We start from the raw sequence: 18,540 nt of genomic DNA, 5'->3' as shown, positions 1-18,540 counted from the left end.
TTCACTGTTGGAGGTAATTAAAAAATCAATTCTCCAAAATTCATTTTTATTTCTAGTCCGACGCGACACTTGAGCGCGTTTCGTAAAACTTATTACATTTTCAAAGACTTTAGTTAACACATACACAACTGAATAGAACTTACACATCTCCGATTTTATTTATATCTACATTTGAGTGAGGTGGATGGGGTGAGGTGGTATTTAATAAGGTATTAATTTCATCAACACAAGCCAGAACATGAAACAATGGGTATTGAATAGAAGTGATTGTAGAAAGCCTATTGGTCCATATTTCTTGATGCTTCTATATTGGAGCGGAGTCTTGAGGTGGGTAGAATATAGTTGTGCATTAATTGGCTGTTGATTGCTGGTGTTGACTTCTTGATGTGTAATGCCTCGCAAACGTCAAGGCGCCTGCTATCGCTGTATCTATCGATGATTTCTGTGTTGTTTACTAGGATTTCTCTGGCGATGGTTTGGTTGTGGGAAGAGAATATATGTTCCTTAATGGAGCCCTGTTGCTTATGCATCGTTAAATGCCTAGAGAGAGATGTTGTTGTCTTGCCTATATACTGGGTTTTTTGGAGCTTACAGTCCCCAAGAGGGCATTTGAAGGCATAGACGACGTTAGTCTCTTTTAAAGCGTTCTGTTTTGTGTCTGGAGAATTTCTCATGAGTAGGCTGGCCGTTTTTCTGGTTTTATAGTAAATCGTCAGTTGTATCCTCTGATTTTTGTCTGTAGGGATAACGTTTCTATTAACAATATCTTTCAGGACCCTTTCCTCCGTTTTATGAGCTGTGGAAAAAAAGTTCTTGTAAAATAGTCTAATAGGGGGTATAGGCGTTGTGTTGGTTGTCTCTTCAGAGGTTGCATGGCATTTCACTTTCCTTCTTATGATGTCTTCGACGAAACCATTGGAGAAGCCGTTGTTGACTAGGACCTGCCTTACCCTACAGAGTTCTTCGTCGACTTGCTTCCATTCTGAGCTGTGGCTGAGAGCACGGTCGACATATGCGTTAACAACACTCCTCTTGTACCTATCTGGGCAGTCGCTTTTGGCATTTAGGCACATTCCTATGTTCGTTTCCTTAGTGTAGACTGCAGTGTGGAAACCTCCGCTTTTTTCCATGACTGTTACATCTAGAAAGGGCAGCTTCCCATCCTTTTCCATCTCGTAAGTGAAACGCAGCACGGAACTCCGCTCAAATGCCTCCTTCAACTCCTGCAGATGTCTGACATCAGGTACCTGTGTAAAAATGTCGTCAACATACCTGCAGTATATGGCCGGTTTCATGTTCATGTCGACTAAGACTTTTTGCTCGATGGTACCCATGTAGAAGTTTGCAAACAGGACACCTAGGGGAGAACCCATGGCGACCCCATCTACTTGCTTATACATGTGCCCATCCGGGCTCAAGAAGGGTGCTTCTTTAGTACAAGCTTGGAGTAGTTTCCTTAGGATATTTTCTGGTATGTCAAGAGGAGTACAGGCTGGATCACGATACACTCTGTCGGCTATCATCCCGATTGTCTCGTCCACTGGTACGTTGGTGAACAGCGATTCTACGTCCAATGAGGCTCTTATTCCTGTGGCCCGTGTGCCCCGCAGTAAGTCAACAAATTCCTTTCGCGACTTCAGGCTGAAGACGCAAGGGACATAAGGAGTCAGCAGGCCGTTGAGTCGCTTCGCTAGTCTGTACGTGGGTGTGGGTATCTGGCTAATGATTGGCCGAAGTGGGTTTCCAGGCTTGTGTGTCTTGACATTTCCATACGCATATCCAGGTTTATATTCCTCAATAATCTTTGGCAGGTGGAGTCCTGATTTCTTGGCGTTCACAGTTTCGATTATTTTGTTGACCTTTGCTTTCAATTCGGCTGTAGTGTCCTTCGTTACCCTTTGGAATTTAGTTTGGTCAGAGAGTATGAGGTTCATTTTCGCCAGATATTCGTCTTTTTTAAGAATGACGTATATTGGCGACTTGTCACCTCTCCTGACAACTATCTCCTTGTTCTCACGAAGGCTTTTGGCTGCCGCTTTGAGCTCGGGGGACAGTATGGTGCTTCTGTAATTGCCTCGATTCTTTCCTCCTTCCACAATAAGTTCTGCTTGTAAGGTATCTTTGGTAGTGACCTTCTTTTGTGTCTCGAGGTCGAATATATCGTCCAACAGAATTTCCAACTCCACTTTCCGGGCTATCTCACTCGGTCTGGACATAACGTGACAGTTTATGCCCAGATTTAGGAGAGTGACTTGGTCCTCAGTGAGGTTAATTCCTGCAAGGTTCAGGAAGCCATCTCTTGGTCGTGGAATTGCCATAGGTCCTCCATATAACGTTGTTAGTTTCTTGATAATCCTTGTTTCAGTGCTGAGGTGATGCCGGTCTGTGAGGATGTCGAGGTGTTGTTCAATGCGGGTACGGATACTTTCGTCGATGTTGCTATTTCTCCACTCGTTCGTAGCATGAAGTAGTTGCGTTTTGTTGTCTTTGATTTCATTCTCTGCCTTGTATATCTGATCACGAATCAGATTCTAACGATATTTTATCGTGAAGGCTTGATTCCTTGCTGCTGGGTCGTGCGTTTTAATATTAGTATATTTTGGTAGCAGTCTTTCCTGTAGACATATATTATTAAATATGACCGAAAAAGTAAGATTAATAATTCTAACACGAATTTTCTCATTCTTTCGTACATTTCTTTTCACTGTTGGTGGTAATTCAAAAATCAATTCTCCAAAATTCATTTTTATTTCTAGTCTGACGCGACACTTGAGCGCGTTTCGTAAAACTTATTACATTTTCAAAGACTTTAGTTTACACATACACAACTGAATAGAACTTACACATCTCCGATTTGTTTATATCTACATTTGAGTGAGGTGGATGGGGTGAGGTGGTATTTAATAAGGTATTAATTTCATCAACACAAGACAGAACACGAAACAATGGGTATTGAATAGAAGTGATTGTAGAAAGCCTATTGGTCCATATTTCTTGATGCTTCTATATTGGAGCGGAGTTTTGAGGTGGGTAGAATATAGTTGTGCATTAATTGGCTGTTGATTGCTGGTGTTGACTTCTTGATGTGTAGTGCCTCGCAAACGTCAAGCCGCCTGCTATCGCTGTATCTATCGATGATTTCTGTGTTGTTTACTAGGATTTCTCTGGCGATGGTTTGGTTGTGGGAAGAGATTATATGTTCCTTAATGGAGCCCAGTTGCTTATGCATCGTTAAACGCCTAGAAAGAGATGTTGTTGTCTTGCCTATATACTGGTTTTTTTGCAGCTTACATTCCCCAAGAGGGCATTTGAAGGCATAGACGACGTTGGTCTCTTTTAAAGAGTTCTGTTTGGTGTCTGGAGAGTTTCTCATGAGTAGGCTGGCCGTTTTTCTGGTTTTATAGTAGATCGTCAATTGTATCTTCTGATTCTTGTCTGTAGGGATAACGTTTCTATTAACAATATCTTTCAGCAATATCTAACACCACCAAAGACACCTTATAAGCAGAACTTATTGCGGAAGGAGGAAAGAAGCTGCCCTTTCTAGATGTAACAGTCATGGAAAGGAGCGGAGGTTTCCACACCGAAGTCTACACTAAGGAAACAAACATAGGAATGTGCCTCAATGCCAACAGTGACTGCCCCGACAGGTACAAGAGGAGTGTCGTTAACGCTTATGTCGACCGTGCTCTCAGCCACAGCTCAGGATAGAAGCAAGTCGATGAAGAACTCTGTAGGGTAAAGCAGGTCCTAGTCAACAACGGCTTCTCCAATGGTTTCGGTGAAGACATCATAAGAAGGAAGGTGAAACACCATGCAACCTCTGAAGAGACAACTAACACAACACTGTACCCCTTATTAGACTATTTTACAGGAACTTCTTTTCCACAGCTCATAAAACGGAGGAAAGGGTCCTAAAAGATATTGTTAATAGAAACGTTATCCCTACAGACAAAAATCAGAAGATACAATTGACGATCTACTATAAAACCAAGAAAACGGCAAACCTACTCATGAGAAACTCTCCAGACACAAAGCAGAACGCTTTAAAAGAGACCAACGTCGTCTATGCCTTTAAATGCCTACTTGGGGACTGTAAGCCTCAAAGAATTCAGTATATAGGCAAGACAACAACATCTCTTTCCAGGCGATTAACGATGCAACAGGGTTCCATTAAGGAACATATAATCTCTTTCCATAACCAGACCATCACCAGAGAAGTCTTAACAAAAAACACGGAAATCATCGATAGATACAGCGATAGCAGGCGGCTAGATATCTGCGAGGCACTACACATTAAGAAGTCGACACCAGCAATCAACAGCCAATTAATGCACAACTATTTTCTACCCATTTCAAGACTTCGCACCAATATAGAAGCATCAAGGAATATGGGCCAATAGGCCCTTTGCAGTTACTTCCATTCTTCCCTTTAACTTACAAAATATTATGCCCATTGTTTCGTGTTCTATCTTGTGTTGAAAGTTTGTTTTCACCTCATCCAAAACTGTTGTAACATATCACCTCACCCAAATGCAGGTATAAAAAATCGAAGATGTTTAAGCTATGTTCAGTTATAGTTGTGTGTGTGTAAACTAAAGTCTTTGAAAATGTAATAAGTTTTACGAAACGCCCTCATCAGACTAGAAATAAAAATTAATTTTGGAGAATTGATTTTTCAGTTACCATCAACAGTGAAGAAAAATGTAAGAAACATTGAGAAAATTCGTGTTAGAATTATTAATCTTACTTTTCGGTCATATTTAATAAAATATATATATATGTATAATATATATATATATATATATATATATAATAATATACCATTTATAAATATAATTACATAACATAATAATTGTAGTATATGTTTTATTAAATAATATTAAAAAAAACATAAAAGTAATAGAACATTATGACATAAATAGTATCTACTATGTAATATATAAATAAAATGAATAATGTAAACAACTAAACAAATGATTAAAGATAAGCGCATGATAGTCATTTACCTTGGGCGCATCCGATCCCTCGATAGTCGTCGCTCTTCAACCAATAACACCAACAGACATTTACCTGAATTTACCTGAGGGCCATTATATAATTAATTCATCTCTTTAGTGACTTCGACGAGGACAGGAAACCTGCGGCTTGTCGAAGGTCCCCCTAGTTTATTCATTATTTGAATCTCAGTTTGATTCCCCAAATTTACCTAAATTCAAATTCAAATGTTTATTCAGATAAAAGTACATACATAGAAGATGAGTTACAAACATAATGTTGCATTTATAGATAGCACTAGTACATACAATACCTAAAGCCACTGATACGCATAGAGTTTCGGGCAACAAGCTGAGGGGCCACTAATACTCTAGTGGCCTTGACGAGAACAGGAAGCCGGAGGCTTGTCAAATGTCCCCCCCATTTGCCTTGAAGATTTTTTCCAGGTGGATTTTCAAATTTAATATTTTTGGCATTGGGTCGGTGGCACTTCGACCCTGAGTCAAATGGGGGTTTCATTTCCCCGTGTTGTTCTTCTTTCCGGTCCTTCCAATGAGGTTAGAGCTTATCAGGCAGCGACTGCTTTGTGTGTTAGGTTTTCTAGGTTGTATAGCGGTCTAGATTGTGTGCCGTTTGGATACCCCAGAGCGGAACTTGTTGGTTTTTAGGGACCCTGATAGGTGTTGTAAATTTTTCCTTGGCTCCGTCTGGACCACCTCCTTCCTTTCCCTTCGGGCGTGGTTCGCCCTTCCTTTGGCCCCTAAGTGTCTGAGGGTTTCTGAGTCAAGCCAGGGTTTACCTCAGGCTGTGGCTCGGGCAGCTTCGGGGGTTGCCTCATCTGATTCGCGTGTGGAGGCAGTTGAGCCCACTAGTTCCTCCGAGGATTCTGGATTCTCATTTATATTAGCCCGTTCTTTATTTGAAGCCTTTCCCTTGGACTTGCTTTTCTATCTCGTGTGTGTGCGTGTGTGTGTGTGTAAACTATCTTTTTTCCATGTTTACTATAAATTCATCAATTATTGTATCACCCCTTGTATGTATGTATTTTACCTAAATAAACATTTGAATTTGAATTACTCTTTCGAAAAGAATATAAATAAAGAACACAAAATTAACAATTTATTCCCATTATTTGTGTATACTAACTGTATGTATAAAATTTATAAAGATATATACTAGATATTGTACAAGTTGACAATGGACATTTACATAAAATTAATACGAACAGATAATAATATGTGTTTTCAACATTTTCCCTGCACTTTGAGCAGTATATTAATGACATCCATGTTTTCCTGTATTGACACTACAAAAATATGTAAAAAAATTATTCAGTTGTGTACATTTATAAATAACATGAATAAATAAGTACCTACATAACCATGTAGTAGTGTACGTGTTCCCATACATATAAACAGCAATTGAAAACAAAATTTCACAATCTTCACCTGTGGTTTTGAACCATTCATTTCAAGGTTAATGTACGTAATTAACAATGTTTGGAAAATATTTCAGACATAGACTGCAGCAAAATTTAATTAAAATTTACAGTTATTCTCATAAGTTGTTTTAAAATATTACTAATAAGGCCTCAACTGCAAAGGGAATCAATGATATGGATGATGCTATGTTTGATCTATCAGACTATGTGAGCCCGGGGAACAGCTTTGGCTAAGGCACATCTAAGGGCAGTTTCCATATTCAATCGAGATCGTATTTTAAGTCACGAGAAACAAGCTGGAGAACCCAGTTTCACACAAATATATTTGCTGGAAAACGTAAGAGAGTGAAGATCTCTATGACAGTCTTTCTGGAAGAGCTCACAAGCACTACAGTCGTTCACAAGCTGGTTACAAAATTTAATGCACATCATCACATCAACAACGGGCTCGTCCCTGAGCCCATCATGTAACCCTTTCCACTACCGCCCACAAGATGGGTATGGGGTGCATTATAAATGATCTAAACTAACTGTACCCCGGGGGGGGGGGGGAACTGTATTAGAAACATCACATGGTGACGGTATGAACACTGTACGTGCTGGATAGTCATACATTACAATTATACACTGTAGAGGCCGGGTGTTTTGACTAGATTGGTGAGAACTTGTGAATGACGGTAACCGCAGAAGGCCTATTGGCCCATAAGAGGCAGCTCCTATTTATATCCATATGAGGGGAGGCATCACTGCTCAGTGTTTGGTAGTGAGGCATCACTGTTCAGTGTCTGGTAGTGAGGCATCACTGTTCAGTGTCTGGTAGCAAGGCATCACTACTCAGTGTCTGGTAGTAAGGCATCACTGCTCAATGTCTGGTAGAGGGAGAGCGCACTTGAGTGGGAAGCTGTTGACGAAGGTGCAGGCGGTCTGGGATAAGGGTTGAGTGTGAGGTGGTGGAGGGTGTGAGGTACAGGGCCAGCAGCAGCAGCACCTCCCCTGCCCTCGCGTGCCTCCACCTCCCCGCTGGAGGTCCGTGGCTCGAACCCTTGTTCTTGTTCGTTGTGTTACTCCCAGTCGGTAAGCTGTAGTAGAGGCCCCGTGACGCAGCCCCGCCACGCACGCCGACATGGCCGCCCAGCCTTCTCCGTACACGAATGGATGAATGAGACCAGAGAGCAGAAGAAGGGCGTCACTGTAATTAAGGGCGGGCGTCATGGAGGCATCATTCACGAGGGCATAGAGTGACAGGGTGACAGGCACGGCCCAGCATACTACCAATGTCACCAGCACGGACACTACCGTCATACATGCCCGTACCGCCCTCTCGTGTGCGTAACCTTGCGTCACTATCTCAGCCTCGGATGGCGAAGGAACTGCATTGTTGAGACTGTTGCAGGAGGGCTGGTGGACCACGGTCGGGACTGGCACCTCCCTCCCTCTCCCCTGATGCACGAGAGCAGCAATAATCACAATATAACAGAGGGAAGTGATGCCACATAAACCCACCACGTAGGACAGGAAGCCCACCACCAGGGCTGGAGGACGCGATCCCTCTGGAGGTAGCTGGGCCACACCCAGCAGTGGCAGGCTTCTTGTGAAGTTACCTGTGGCATGCAGCCCTCCCACCAGTGATGCTGCACCAACAACCGCCACTGTCAACACCAGTACTGGTGACGCTAGCCTGGGGGCGAGGGGCATGGTGGAGGAGCACCGCAGAAGCAGTGCAACGCGGTGTATGGCCACCACCACCACCACGTGTAGTGACGCCAGACACACACACACCACAGCCGCGTGGGCCAGCCTGCCGCCACCTGTAATGGCTTCAGGCGCATCTTCCGCTAATGTTTCGGTGATGGTATTCAGCATAATGTCGGTGAGAATGGTGTTGACGGCAAATATAGGGTTACTCAGGTTAGCATTAGCGTCGACCGCCATGCTGATGCTGTTGTCAGGTGTAGGGTTGTTCAGTCTGGTGATGGCTTCAGGCAAGGGGCTGCCCAAGCTGATATTAGCACTAAATATTGGAATGTCCAAACCAATATCATGTCCTTGTTGAGACAATAAGTTTGGTGTTTCCAGTGTCAAGTTGGTCGAGGGAATGGCCGTTTCCATGACGCTGATATTGGAGGCTTCAGGGGAAGGAATAGGCGGTGCGTGGGCGTACCTGAGAGGGGCGGCGAGAATACACAGGAAGAGGTCGGTAACTTGCAGAGCAACTGCTGGAGACTGGTGAGAGGGGCGGGAGGTGACCCAGTGCACCAAGACTGCTGCATTGACGGCGCTGCCGACCACTACCACCACACACACCATCGCCGCCCACGCCCCGCCTGCAGCCCCCGACCACGCCCACCACCACTCCCAATCATCAGTCATAACTGCGGTAAAGGTAATTAGAAAATTACTTAATAGTTTCCAAATAGTGAACCACAACATTTTATTTAGTTCCTCCTGAAATATTATAGAAAAATTAAATTGATAAACGCCATGCACACGACACCAGAGCCCACCACTCGAGCCAGAACACCAACGACACACCGGCCGGAGCAGGCGGCGTCACCACCTGCCCATAACATTTTTACAAAAACAAATAAACAAAAAAAGAATATTGAGGGTGGGTTAATATTAGACAACGAGGAAAGGAGCATCAGTCAACTATTACAAACACAACGAGAGACAATAGTACAGTATTACAGCTGAAGGGAGTAGCAAGTTATGGAAAGTGACGTGTGAAGGACACGGGTGTGAAAGACACGGGTGTGAAGGACACGGGTGTGAAAGACACGGGTGTGAAGGACATGGGTGTGAAGGACACGTGTGTGAAGGACACGGGTGTGAAGGACACATGTTTGAAGGGTACGGGTGTGAAGGACACATGTGTGAAGGACACGGGTGTGAAGGACGCGGGTGTGAAGGACACGGGTGTGAAGTACACATGTGTGAAGGACACGGGTGTGAAAGACACATGTGTGAAGGACACGGGTGTGAAGCACACATGTGTGAAGGACACGAGTGTGAAGGGCACAAGTGTGAAGGACACATGTGTGAAGGACACGGGTGTGAAGGACACGGGTGTGAAGGACACATGTGTGAAGGACACGGGTGTGAAGGACGCATGTGTGAAGGACACGGGTGTGAAGGACACGGGTGTGAAGGACACGGGTGTGAAGCACACATGTGTGAAGGACACGGGTGTGAAGGACACGGGTGTGAAGGACACATATGTGAAGGACACGGGTGTGAAGGACACGGGTGTGAAGGACACATGTGTGAAGGACACGGGTGTGAAGGACACGGGTGTGAAGGACACGAGTGTGAAGGACACATGTGTGAAGGACACGGGAATGAAGGACACATGTGTGAAGGACACGGGTGTGAAGGACACATGTGTGAAGGACACGGGTGTGAAGGACACATGTGTGAAGGACACGGGTGTGAATGACACGGGTGTGAAGGACACATGTGTGAAGGACACGGGTGTTAACGACACGGGTGTGAAGGACACGGGTGTGAAGGACACGGGTGTGAAGGACACATGTGTGAGAGACACATGTGTGAAGGACACGAGTGTGAAGGACACGGGTGTGAACGACACATGTGTGAAGGACACATGTGTGAAGGACACATGTGTGAAGGACACGGGTGTGAAGAACACATGTGTGAAGGACACGGGTGTGAAGGACACGAGTGTGAAGGACACGGGTGTGAATGACACATGTGTGAAGGACAAATGTGTGAAGGACACGGGTGTGAAGTACACGGGTGTGAAGGACACGAATGTGAAGGACACGAGTGTGAAGGACACATGTGTGAAGGACACGGGAATGAAGGACACATGTGTGAAGGACACGGGTGTGAAGGACACATGTGTGAAGGACACGGGTGTGAAGGACACATGTGTGAAGGACACGGGTGTGAATGACACGGGTGTGAAGGACACATGTGTGAAGGACACGGGTGTTAACGACACGGGTGTGAAGGACACGGGTGTGAAGGACACGGGTGTGAAGGACAAATGTGTGAGAGACACATGTGTGAAGGACACGGGTGTGAAGGACACGGGTGTGAAGGACACGAGTGTGAAGGACACGGGTGTGAAGGACACGGGTGTGAAGGACACATGTGTGAAGGACACGAGTGTGAAGGACACGGGTATGAAGGACACATGTGTGAAGGACACGGGTATGAAGGACACATGTGTGAAGGACACGGGTGTGAAGGACACATGTGTGAAGGACACGGGTGTGAAGGACACGGGTGTGAAGGACACGGGTGTGAAGGACACACGGGTGTTTAGGACACATGTGTGAAGGACACGGGTGTGAAGGACACGGTGTTTAGGACACATGTGTGAAGGACACGGGTGTTTAGGACACATGTGTGAAGGACACATGTGTGAAGGACACATGTGTGAAGGACACGAGTGTGAAGGACACGGTTGTGAAGGACACGGGTGTGAAGGACACATGTGTGAAGGACACATGTGTGAAGGACACATGTGTGAAGGACACGGGTGTGAAGGACACGGGTGTGAAGGACACGAGTGTGAAGGACACGGGTGTGAAGGACACGGGTGTGAAGGACACATGTGTGAAGGACACATGTGTGAAGGACACGAGTGTGAAGGACACGGGTATGAAGGACACATGTGTGAAGGACACGGGTATGAAGGACACATGTGTGAAGGACACGGGTGTGAAGGACACATGTGTGAAGGACACGGGTGTGAAGGACACGGGTGTGAAGGACACGGGTGTGAAGGACACACGGGTGTTTAGGACACATGTGTGAAGGACACGGGTGTGAAGGACACGGTGTTTAGGACACATGTGTGAAGGACACGGGTGTTTAGGACACATGTGTGAAGGACACGGGTGTTTAGGACACATGTGTGAAGGACACATGTGTGAAGGACACATGTGTGAAGGACACGGGTGTGAAGGACACGAGTGTGAAGGACACGGGTGTTTAGGACACATGTGTGAAGGACACGGGTGTGAAGGACACATGTGTGAAGGACACATGTGTGAAGGACACATGTGTGAAGGACACGGGTGTGAAGGACACGGGTGTGAAGGACACGGGTGTGAAGGACACGGGTGTTTAGGACACATGTGTGAAGAACACATGTGTGAAGGACACGGGTGTTTAGGACACATGTGTGAAGGACACATGTGTGAAGGACACGTGTGTGAAGGACACATGTGTGAAGGACACGAGTGTGAAGGACACATGTGTGAAAGACACGGGTGTGAAGGACACGGGTGTGAAGGACACGGGTGTGAAGGACACATGTGTGAAGGACACAGGTGTGAAGGACACGGGTGTGAAGGACACATGTGTGAAGGACACGGGTGTGAAGGACACGGGTGTGAAGCACACGGGTGTGAAGGACACATGTGTGAAGGACACATGTGTGAAGGACACGGGTGTGAAGGACACATGTGTGAAGGACACGGGTGTGAAGGACACATGTGTGAAGGACACGAGTGTGAAGGACACGGGTGTGAAGGACATGGGTGTGAAGGACAAGGGTGTGAAGGACACGGGTGTGAAGGACACGGGTGAGAAGGACACATGTGTGAAGGACACATGTGTGAAGGACACGGGTGTGAAGGACACAGGTGTGAAGGACACGGGTGTGAAGGACACATGTGTGAAGGACACAGGTGTGAAGGACACGGGTGTGAAAGACACATGTGTAAAGGACACGAGTGTGAAGGACACGGGTGTGAAGGACACAAGTGTGAAGGACACGGGTGTGAAGGACACGGGTGTGAAGGACACGGGTGTGAAGCACACATGTGTGAAGGACACGGGTGTGAAGGACACGGGTGTGAAGGACACATATGTGAAGGACACGGGTGTGAAGGACACGGGTGTGAAGGACACATGTGTGAAGGACACGGGTGTGAAGGACACGGGTGTGAAGGACACGAGTGTGAAGGACACATGTGTGAAGGACACGGGAATGAAGGACACATGTGTGAAGGACACGGGTGTGAAGGACACATGTGTGAAGGACACGGGTGTGAAGGACACATGTGTGAAGGACACGGGTGTTAACGACACGGGTGTGAAGGACACGGGTGTGAAGGACACGGGTGTGAAGGACAAATGTGTGAGAGACACATGTGTGAAGGACACGGGTGTGAAGGACACGGGTGTGAAGGACACGAGTGTGAGGGACACGGGTGTGAAGGACACGGGTGTGAAGGACACATGTGTGAAGGACACGAGTGTGAAGGACACGGGTATGAAGGACACATGTGTGAAGGACACGGGTATGAAGGACACATGTGTGAAGGACACGGGTGTGAAGGACACATGTGTGAAGGACACGGGTGTGAAGGACACGGGTGTGAAGGACACGGGTGTGAAGGACACACGGGTGTTTAGGACACATGTGTGAAGGACACGGGTGTGAAGGACACGGTGTTTAGGACACATGTGTGAAGGACACGGGTGTTTAGGACACATGTGTGAAGGACACATGTGTGAAGGACACATGTGTGAAGGACACGAGTGTGAAGGACACGGTTGTGAAGGACACGGGTGTGAAGGACACATGTGTGAAGGACACATGTGTGAAGGACACATATGTGAAGGACACGGGTGTGAAGGACACGGGTGTGAAGGACACGAGTGTGAAGGACACGGGTGTGAAGGACACGGGTGTGAAGGACACATGTGTGAAGGACACATGTGTGAAGGACACGAGTGTGAAGGACACGGGTATGAAGGACACATGTGTGAAGGACACGGGTATGAAGGACACATGTGTGAAGGACACGGGTGTGAAGGACACATGTGTGAAGGACACGGGTGTGAAGGACACGGGTGTGAAGGACACGGGTGTGAAGGACACACGGGTGTTTAGGACACATGTGTGAAGGACACGGGTGTGAAGGACACGGTGTTTAGGACACATGTGTGAAGGACACGGGTGTTTAGGACAAATGTGTGAAGAACACATGTGTGAAGGACACGGGTGTTTAGGACACATGTGTGAAGGACACATGTGTGAAGGACACGTGTGTGAAGGACACATGTGTGAAGGACACGAGTGTGAAGGACACATGTGTGAAAGACACGGGTGTGAAGGACACGGGTGTGAAGGACACGGGTGTGAAGGACACATGTGTGAAGGACACAGGTGTGAAGGACACGGGAGTGAAGGACACATGTGTGAAGGACACGGGTGTGAAGGACACGGGTGTGAAGCACACGGGTGTGAAGGACACATGTGTGAAGGACACATGTGTGAAGGACACGGGTGTGAAGGACACATGTGTGAAGGACACGGGTGTGAAGGACACATGTGTGAAGGACACGACTGTGAAGGACACGGGTGTGAAGGACATGGGTGTGAAGGACAAGGGTGTGAAGGACACGGGTGTGAAAGACACGGGTGAGAAGGACACATGTGTGAAGGACACATGTGTGAAGGACACGGGTGTGAAGGACACATGTGTGAAGGACACAGGTGTGAAGGACACGGGTGTGAAAGACACATGTGTAAAGGACACGAGTGTGAAGGACACGGGTGTGAAAGACACATGTGTGAAGGACACGGGTGTGAAGGACACAGGTGTGAAGGACACGGGTGTGAAGGACACATGTGTGAAGGACACAGGTGTGAAGGACACGGGTGTGAAAGACACATGTGTAAAGGACACGAGTGTGAAGGACACGGGTGTGAAGGACACAAGTGTGAAGGACACGGGTGTGAAGGACACGGGTGTGAAGGACACGGGTGTGAAGGACACATGTGTGAAGGACACATGTGTGAAGGACACGAGTGTGAAGGACACGGGTGTGAAGGACACATGTGTGAAGAACACGAGTGTGAAGGACACGGGTGTTAAGGACACGGGTGTGAAGGACACGGGTGTGAAGGACACGGGTGTGAAGGACACGGGTGTGAAGGACATGGGTGTAAAGGACACGGGTGTGAAGGACACATGTGTGAAGGACACGGGTGTGAAGGACACTGGTGTGAAGAACACGGGTGTGAAGGACACATGTGTGAAGGACGCGGGTGTGAAGGACACGGGTGTGAAGGACACGGGTGTGAAGGACACGGGTGTGAAGGACACATGTGTGAAGGACACGGGTGTGAAGGCCACATGTGTGAAGGACACATGTGTGAAGGACACGGGTGTGAAGGACACGGGTGTGAAGGACACATGTGTGAAGGACATGGGTGTGAAGGACACGGGTGTGAAGGAGACGGGTGTGAAGGACACGGGTGTGAAGGACACGGGTGTGAAGGACACGGGTGTGAAGGACACGGGTGTTTATGACACATGTGTGAAGGACACGGGTGTTTAGGACACATGTGTGAAGGACACATGTGTGAAGGACACGGGTGTGAAGGACACGGGTGTGAAGGACATGGGTGTGAAGGACACGGGTGTGAAGGACACGGGTGTAAAGGACACGGGTGTGAAGGACACGGGTGTTTAGGACACATGTGTGAAGGACACGGGTGTTTAGGACACATGTGTGAAGGACACATGTGTGAAGGACACGTGTGTGAAGGACACATGTGTGAAGGACACGAGTGTGAAGGACACATGTGTGAAGGACACAGGTGTGAAGGACACGGGTGTGAAGGACACGGGTGTGAAGGACACGGGTGTGAAGGACACATGTGTGAAGGACACAGGTGTGAAGGACACGGGTGTGAAGGACACATGTGTGAAGGACACATGTGTGAAGGACACGGGTATGAAGGACACGGGTGTGAAGGACACGTGTGTGAAGGACACGGGTGTGTAAGACATATGTGTAAAGGACACGAGTGTGAAGGACACGGGTGTTAAGGACACATGTGTGAAAGACACATGTGTGAAGGACACGGGTATGAAGGACACGGGTGTGAAGGACACATGTGTGAAGGACACAGGTGTGAAGGACACGGGTGTGAAAGACACATGTGTAAAGGACACGAGTGTGAAGGACACGGGTGTGAAGGACACAAGTGTGAAGGACACGGGTGTGAAGGACACGGGTGTGAAGGACACGGGTGTGAAGGACACGGGTGTGAAGGACACATGTGTGAAGGACAAATTTGTGAAGGACACGAGTGTGAATGACACGGGTGTGAAGGACACTGGTGTGAAGGACACGGGTGTGAAGAACACATGTGCGAAGGACACATGTGTGAAGGACACGGTTGTGAAGGACACTGGTGTGAAGGACACGGGTGTGAAGGACATGGGTGTGAAGGACACGGGTGTGAAGGACACATGTGTGAAGGACACGGGTGTGAAGGCCACATGTGTGAAGGACACATGTGTGAAGGACACGGGTGTGAAGGACACAAGTGTGAAGGACACGGGTGTGAAGGACACGGGTGTGAAGGACACGGGTGTGAAGGACACGGGTGTGAAGGACACATGTGTGAAGGACAAATTTGTGAAGGACACGAGTGTGAAGGACACGGGTGTGAAGGACACTGGTGTGAAGGACACGGGTGTGAAGAACACATGTGCGAAGGACACATGTGTGAAGGACACGGGTGTGAAGGACACTGGTGTGAAGGACACGGGTGTGAAGGACATGGGTGTGAAGGACACGGGTGTGAAGGACACATGTGTGAAGGACACGGGTGTGAAGGCCACATGTGTGAAGGACACATGAGTGAAGGACACGGGTGTGAAGGACACGGGTGTGAAGGACACATGTGTGAATGACATGGGTGTGAAGGACACGGGTGTGAAGGACACATGTGTGAAGGACACATGTGTCAAGGACACGGGTGTGAAGGACACATGTGTGAAGGACACATGTGTGAAGGACACATGTGTGAAGGACACGGGTGTGAAGGACACGGGTGTGAAGGACACGGGTGTGAAGGACACGGGTGTGAAGGACACGGGTGTGAAGGACACGGGTGTTTAGGACACATGTGTGAAGGACACATGTGTGAAGGACACATGTGTGAAGGACACGGGTGTGAAGGACACGGGTGTGAAGGACACGGGTGTGAAGGACACATGTGTGAAGGACACGGGTGTGAAGGACACATTTGTGAAGGACACGGGTGTGAAGGACACGGGTGTGAAGCACACGGGTGTGAAGGACACATGTGTGAAGGACACATGTGTGAAGGACACATGTGTGAAGGACACGGGTGTGAAGGACACATGTGTGAAGGACACGGGTGTGAAGGACACATGTGTCAAGGACACATGTGTCAAGGACACATGTGTCAAGGACACGGGTGTGAAGGACACATGTGTGAAGGACACATGTGTGAAGGACACATGTGTGAAGGACACGGGTGTGAAGGACACGGGTGTGAAGGACACGGGTGTGAAGGACACGGGTGTGAAGGACACGGGTGTGATGGACACGGGTGTGAAGGACACGGGTGTGAAGGACACATGTGTGAAGGACACGGGTGTGAAGGACACATGTGTGAAGGACACGGGTGTGAAGGACACATGTGTGAAGGACACATGTGTGAAGGACACGGGTGTTTAGGACACGTGTGTGAAGGACACATGTGTGAAGGACACGGGTGTGAAGGACACGGGTGTGAAGGACACGGGTGTGAAGGACACATGTGTGAAGGACACAGGTGTGAAGGACACGGGTGTGAAGGACACATGTGTGAAGGACACGGGTGTGAAGGACACGGGTGTGAAGCACACGGGTGTGAAGGACACATGTGTGAAGGACACGGGTGTGAAGGACACATGTGTGAAGGACACGGGTGTGAAGGACACATGTGTGAAGGACACATGTGTCAAGGACACGGGTGTGAAGGACACATGTGTGAAGGACACATGTGTGAAGGACACATGTGTGAAGGACACGGGTGTGAAGGACACGGGTGTGAAGGACACGGGTGTGAAGGACACGGGTGTGAAAGACACGGGTGTGAAGGACACGGGTGTGAAGGACACGGGTGTGAAGGACACGGGTGTGAAGGACACATGTGTGAAGGACACATGTGTGAAGGACACGGGTGTGAAGGACACGGGTGTGAAGGACACACGTGTGAAGGACACGGGTGTTTAGGACACATGTGTGAAGGACACGGGTGTGAAGGACACAGGTGTGAAGGACACGGTGTTTAGGACACATGTGTGAAGGACACGGGTGTTTAGGACACATGTGTGAAGGACACATGTGTGAAGGACACGGGTGTGAAGGACACGAGTGTGAAGGACACATGTGTGAAGGACACATGTGTGAAGGACACATGTGTGAAGGACACGGGTGTTTAGGACACATGTGTGAAGGACACATGTGTGAAGGACACGGGTGTGAAGGACACATGTGTGAAGGACACATGTGTGAAGGACACGGGTGTGAAGGACACGGGTGTGAAGGACACGGGTGTGAAGGACACATGTGTGAAGGACACAGGTGTGAAGGACACGGGTGTGAAGGACACATGTGTGAAGGACACGGGTGTGAAGCACACGGGTGTGAAGCACACGGGTGTGAAGGACACATGTGTGAAGGACACATGTGTGAAGGACACATGTGTGAAGGACACGGGTGTGAAGGACACATGTGTGAAGGACACGGGTGTGAAGGACACATGTGTGAAGGACACGAGTGTGAAGGACACGGGTGTGAAGGACACGGGTGTGAAGGACATGGGTGTGAAGGACAAGGGTGTGAAGGACACGGGTGTGAAGGACACGGGTGTGAAGGACACATGTGTGAAGGACACAGGTGTGAAGGACACGGGTGTGAAAGACACATGTGTAAAGGACACGGGTGTGAAGGACACATGTGTGAAGGATACAGGTGTGAAGGACACGGGTGTGAAAGACACATGTGTAAAGGACACGAGTGTGAAGGACACGGGTGTGAAGGACACAAGTGTGAAGGACACGGGTGTGAAAGACACATGTGTAAAGGACACGAGTGTGAAGGACACGGGTGTGAAGGACACATGTGTGAAGGACACGGGTGTGAAGGCCACATGTGTGAAGGACACATGTGTGAAGGACACGGGTGTGAAGGACACGGGTGTGAAGGACACATGTGTGAAGGACATGGGTGTGAAGGACACGGGTGTGAAGGACACATGTGTGAAGGACACATGTGTGAAGGACACGGGTGTGAAGGACACATGT

At 48.1% G+C, this 18,540-nt stretch overlaps 1 protein-coding gene and 1 long non-coding RNA gene across 2 annotated transcripts in view; both read right to left on the bottom strand.

Moving 5' to 3' along the window:
- The window catches only part of LOC138364093 (uncharacterized), a 73,200-nt gene that overhangs the window by 41,659 nt on the left and 13,001 nt on the right, over positions 1-18,540 (bottom strand). The window lies entirely within an intron of this gene.
- LOC123759861 (uncharacterized) lies at positions 6,105-8,807 on the bottom strand. The gene has a single exon (XM_069323492.1). The coding sequence runs from the start codon at positions 8,744-8,746 to the stop codon at positions 7,295-7,297; it is 1,452 nt and encodes a 483-aa protein (XP_069179593.1). The 5' UTR covers positions 8,747-8,807; the 3' UTR covers positions 6,105-7,294.

This window comes from Procambarus clarkii, chromosome 12, assembly GCF_040958095.1.
Source record: "Procambarus clarkii isolate CNS0578487 chromosome 12, FALCON_Pclarkii_2.0, whole genome shotgun sequence".
In the NCBI taxonomy this organism is placed as follows: Eukaryota; Metazoa; Arthropoda; class Malacostraca; order Decapoda; family Cambaridae; genus Procambarus; species Procambarus clarkii.
This window is presented reverse-complemented; position numbering and strand designations above follow the sequence as displayed.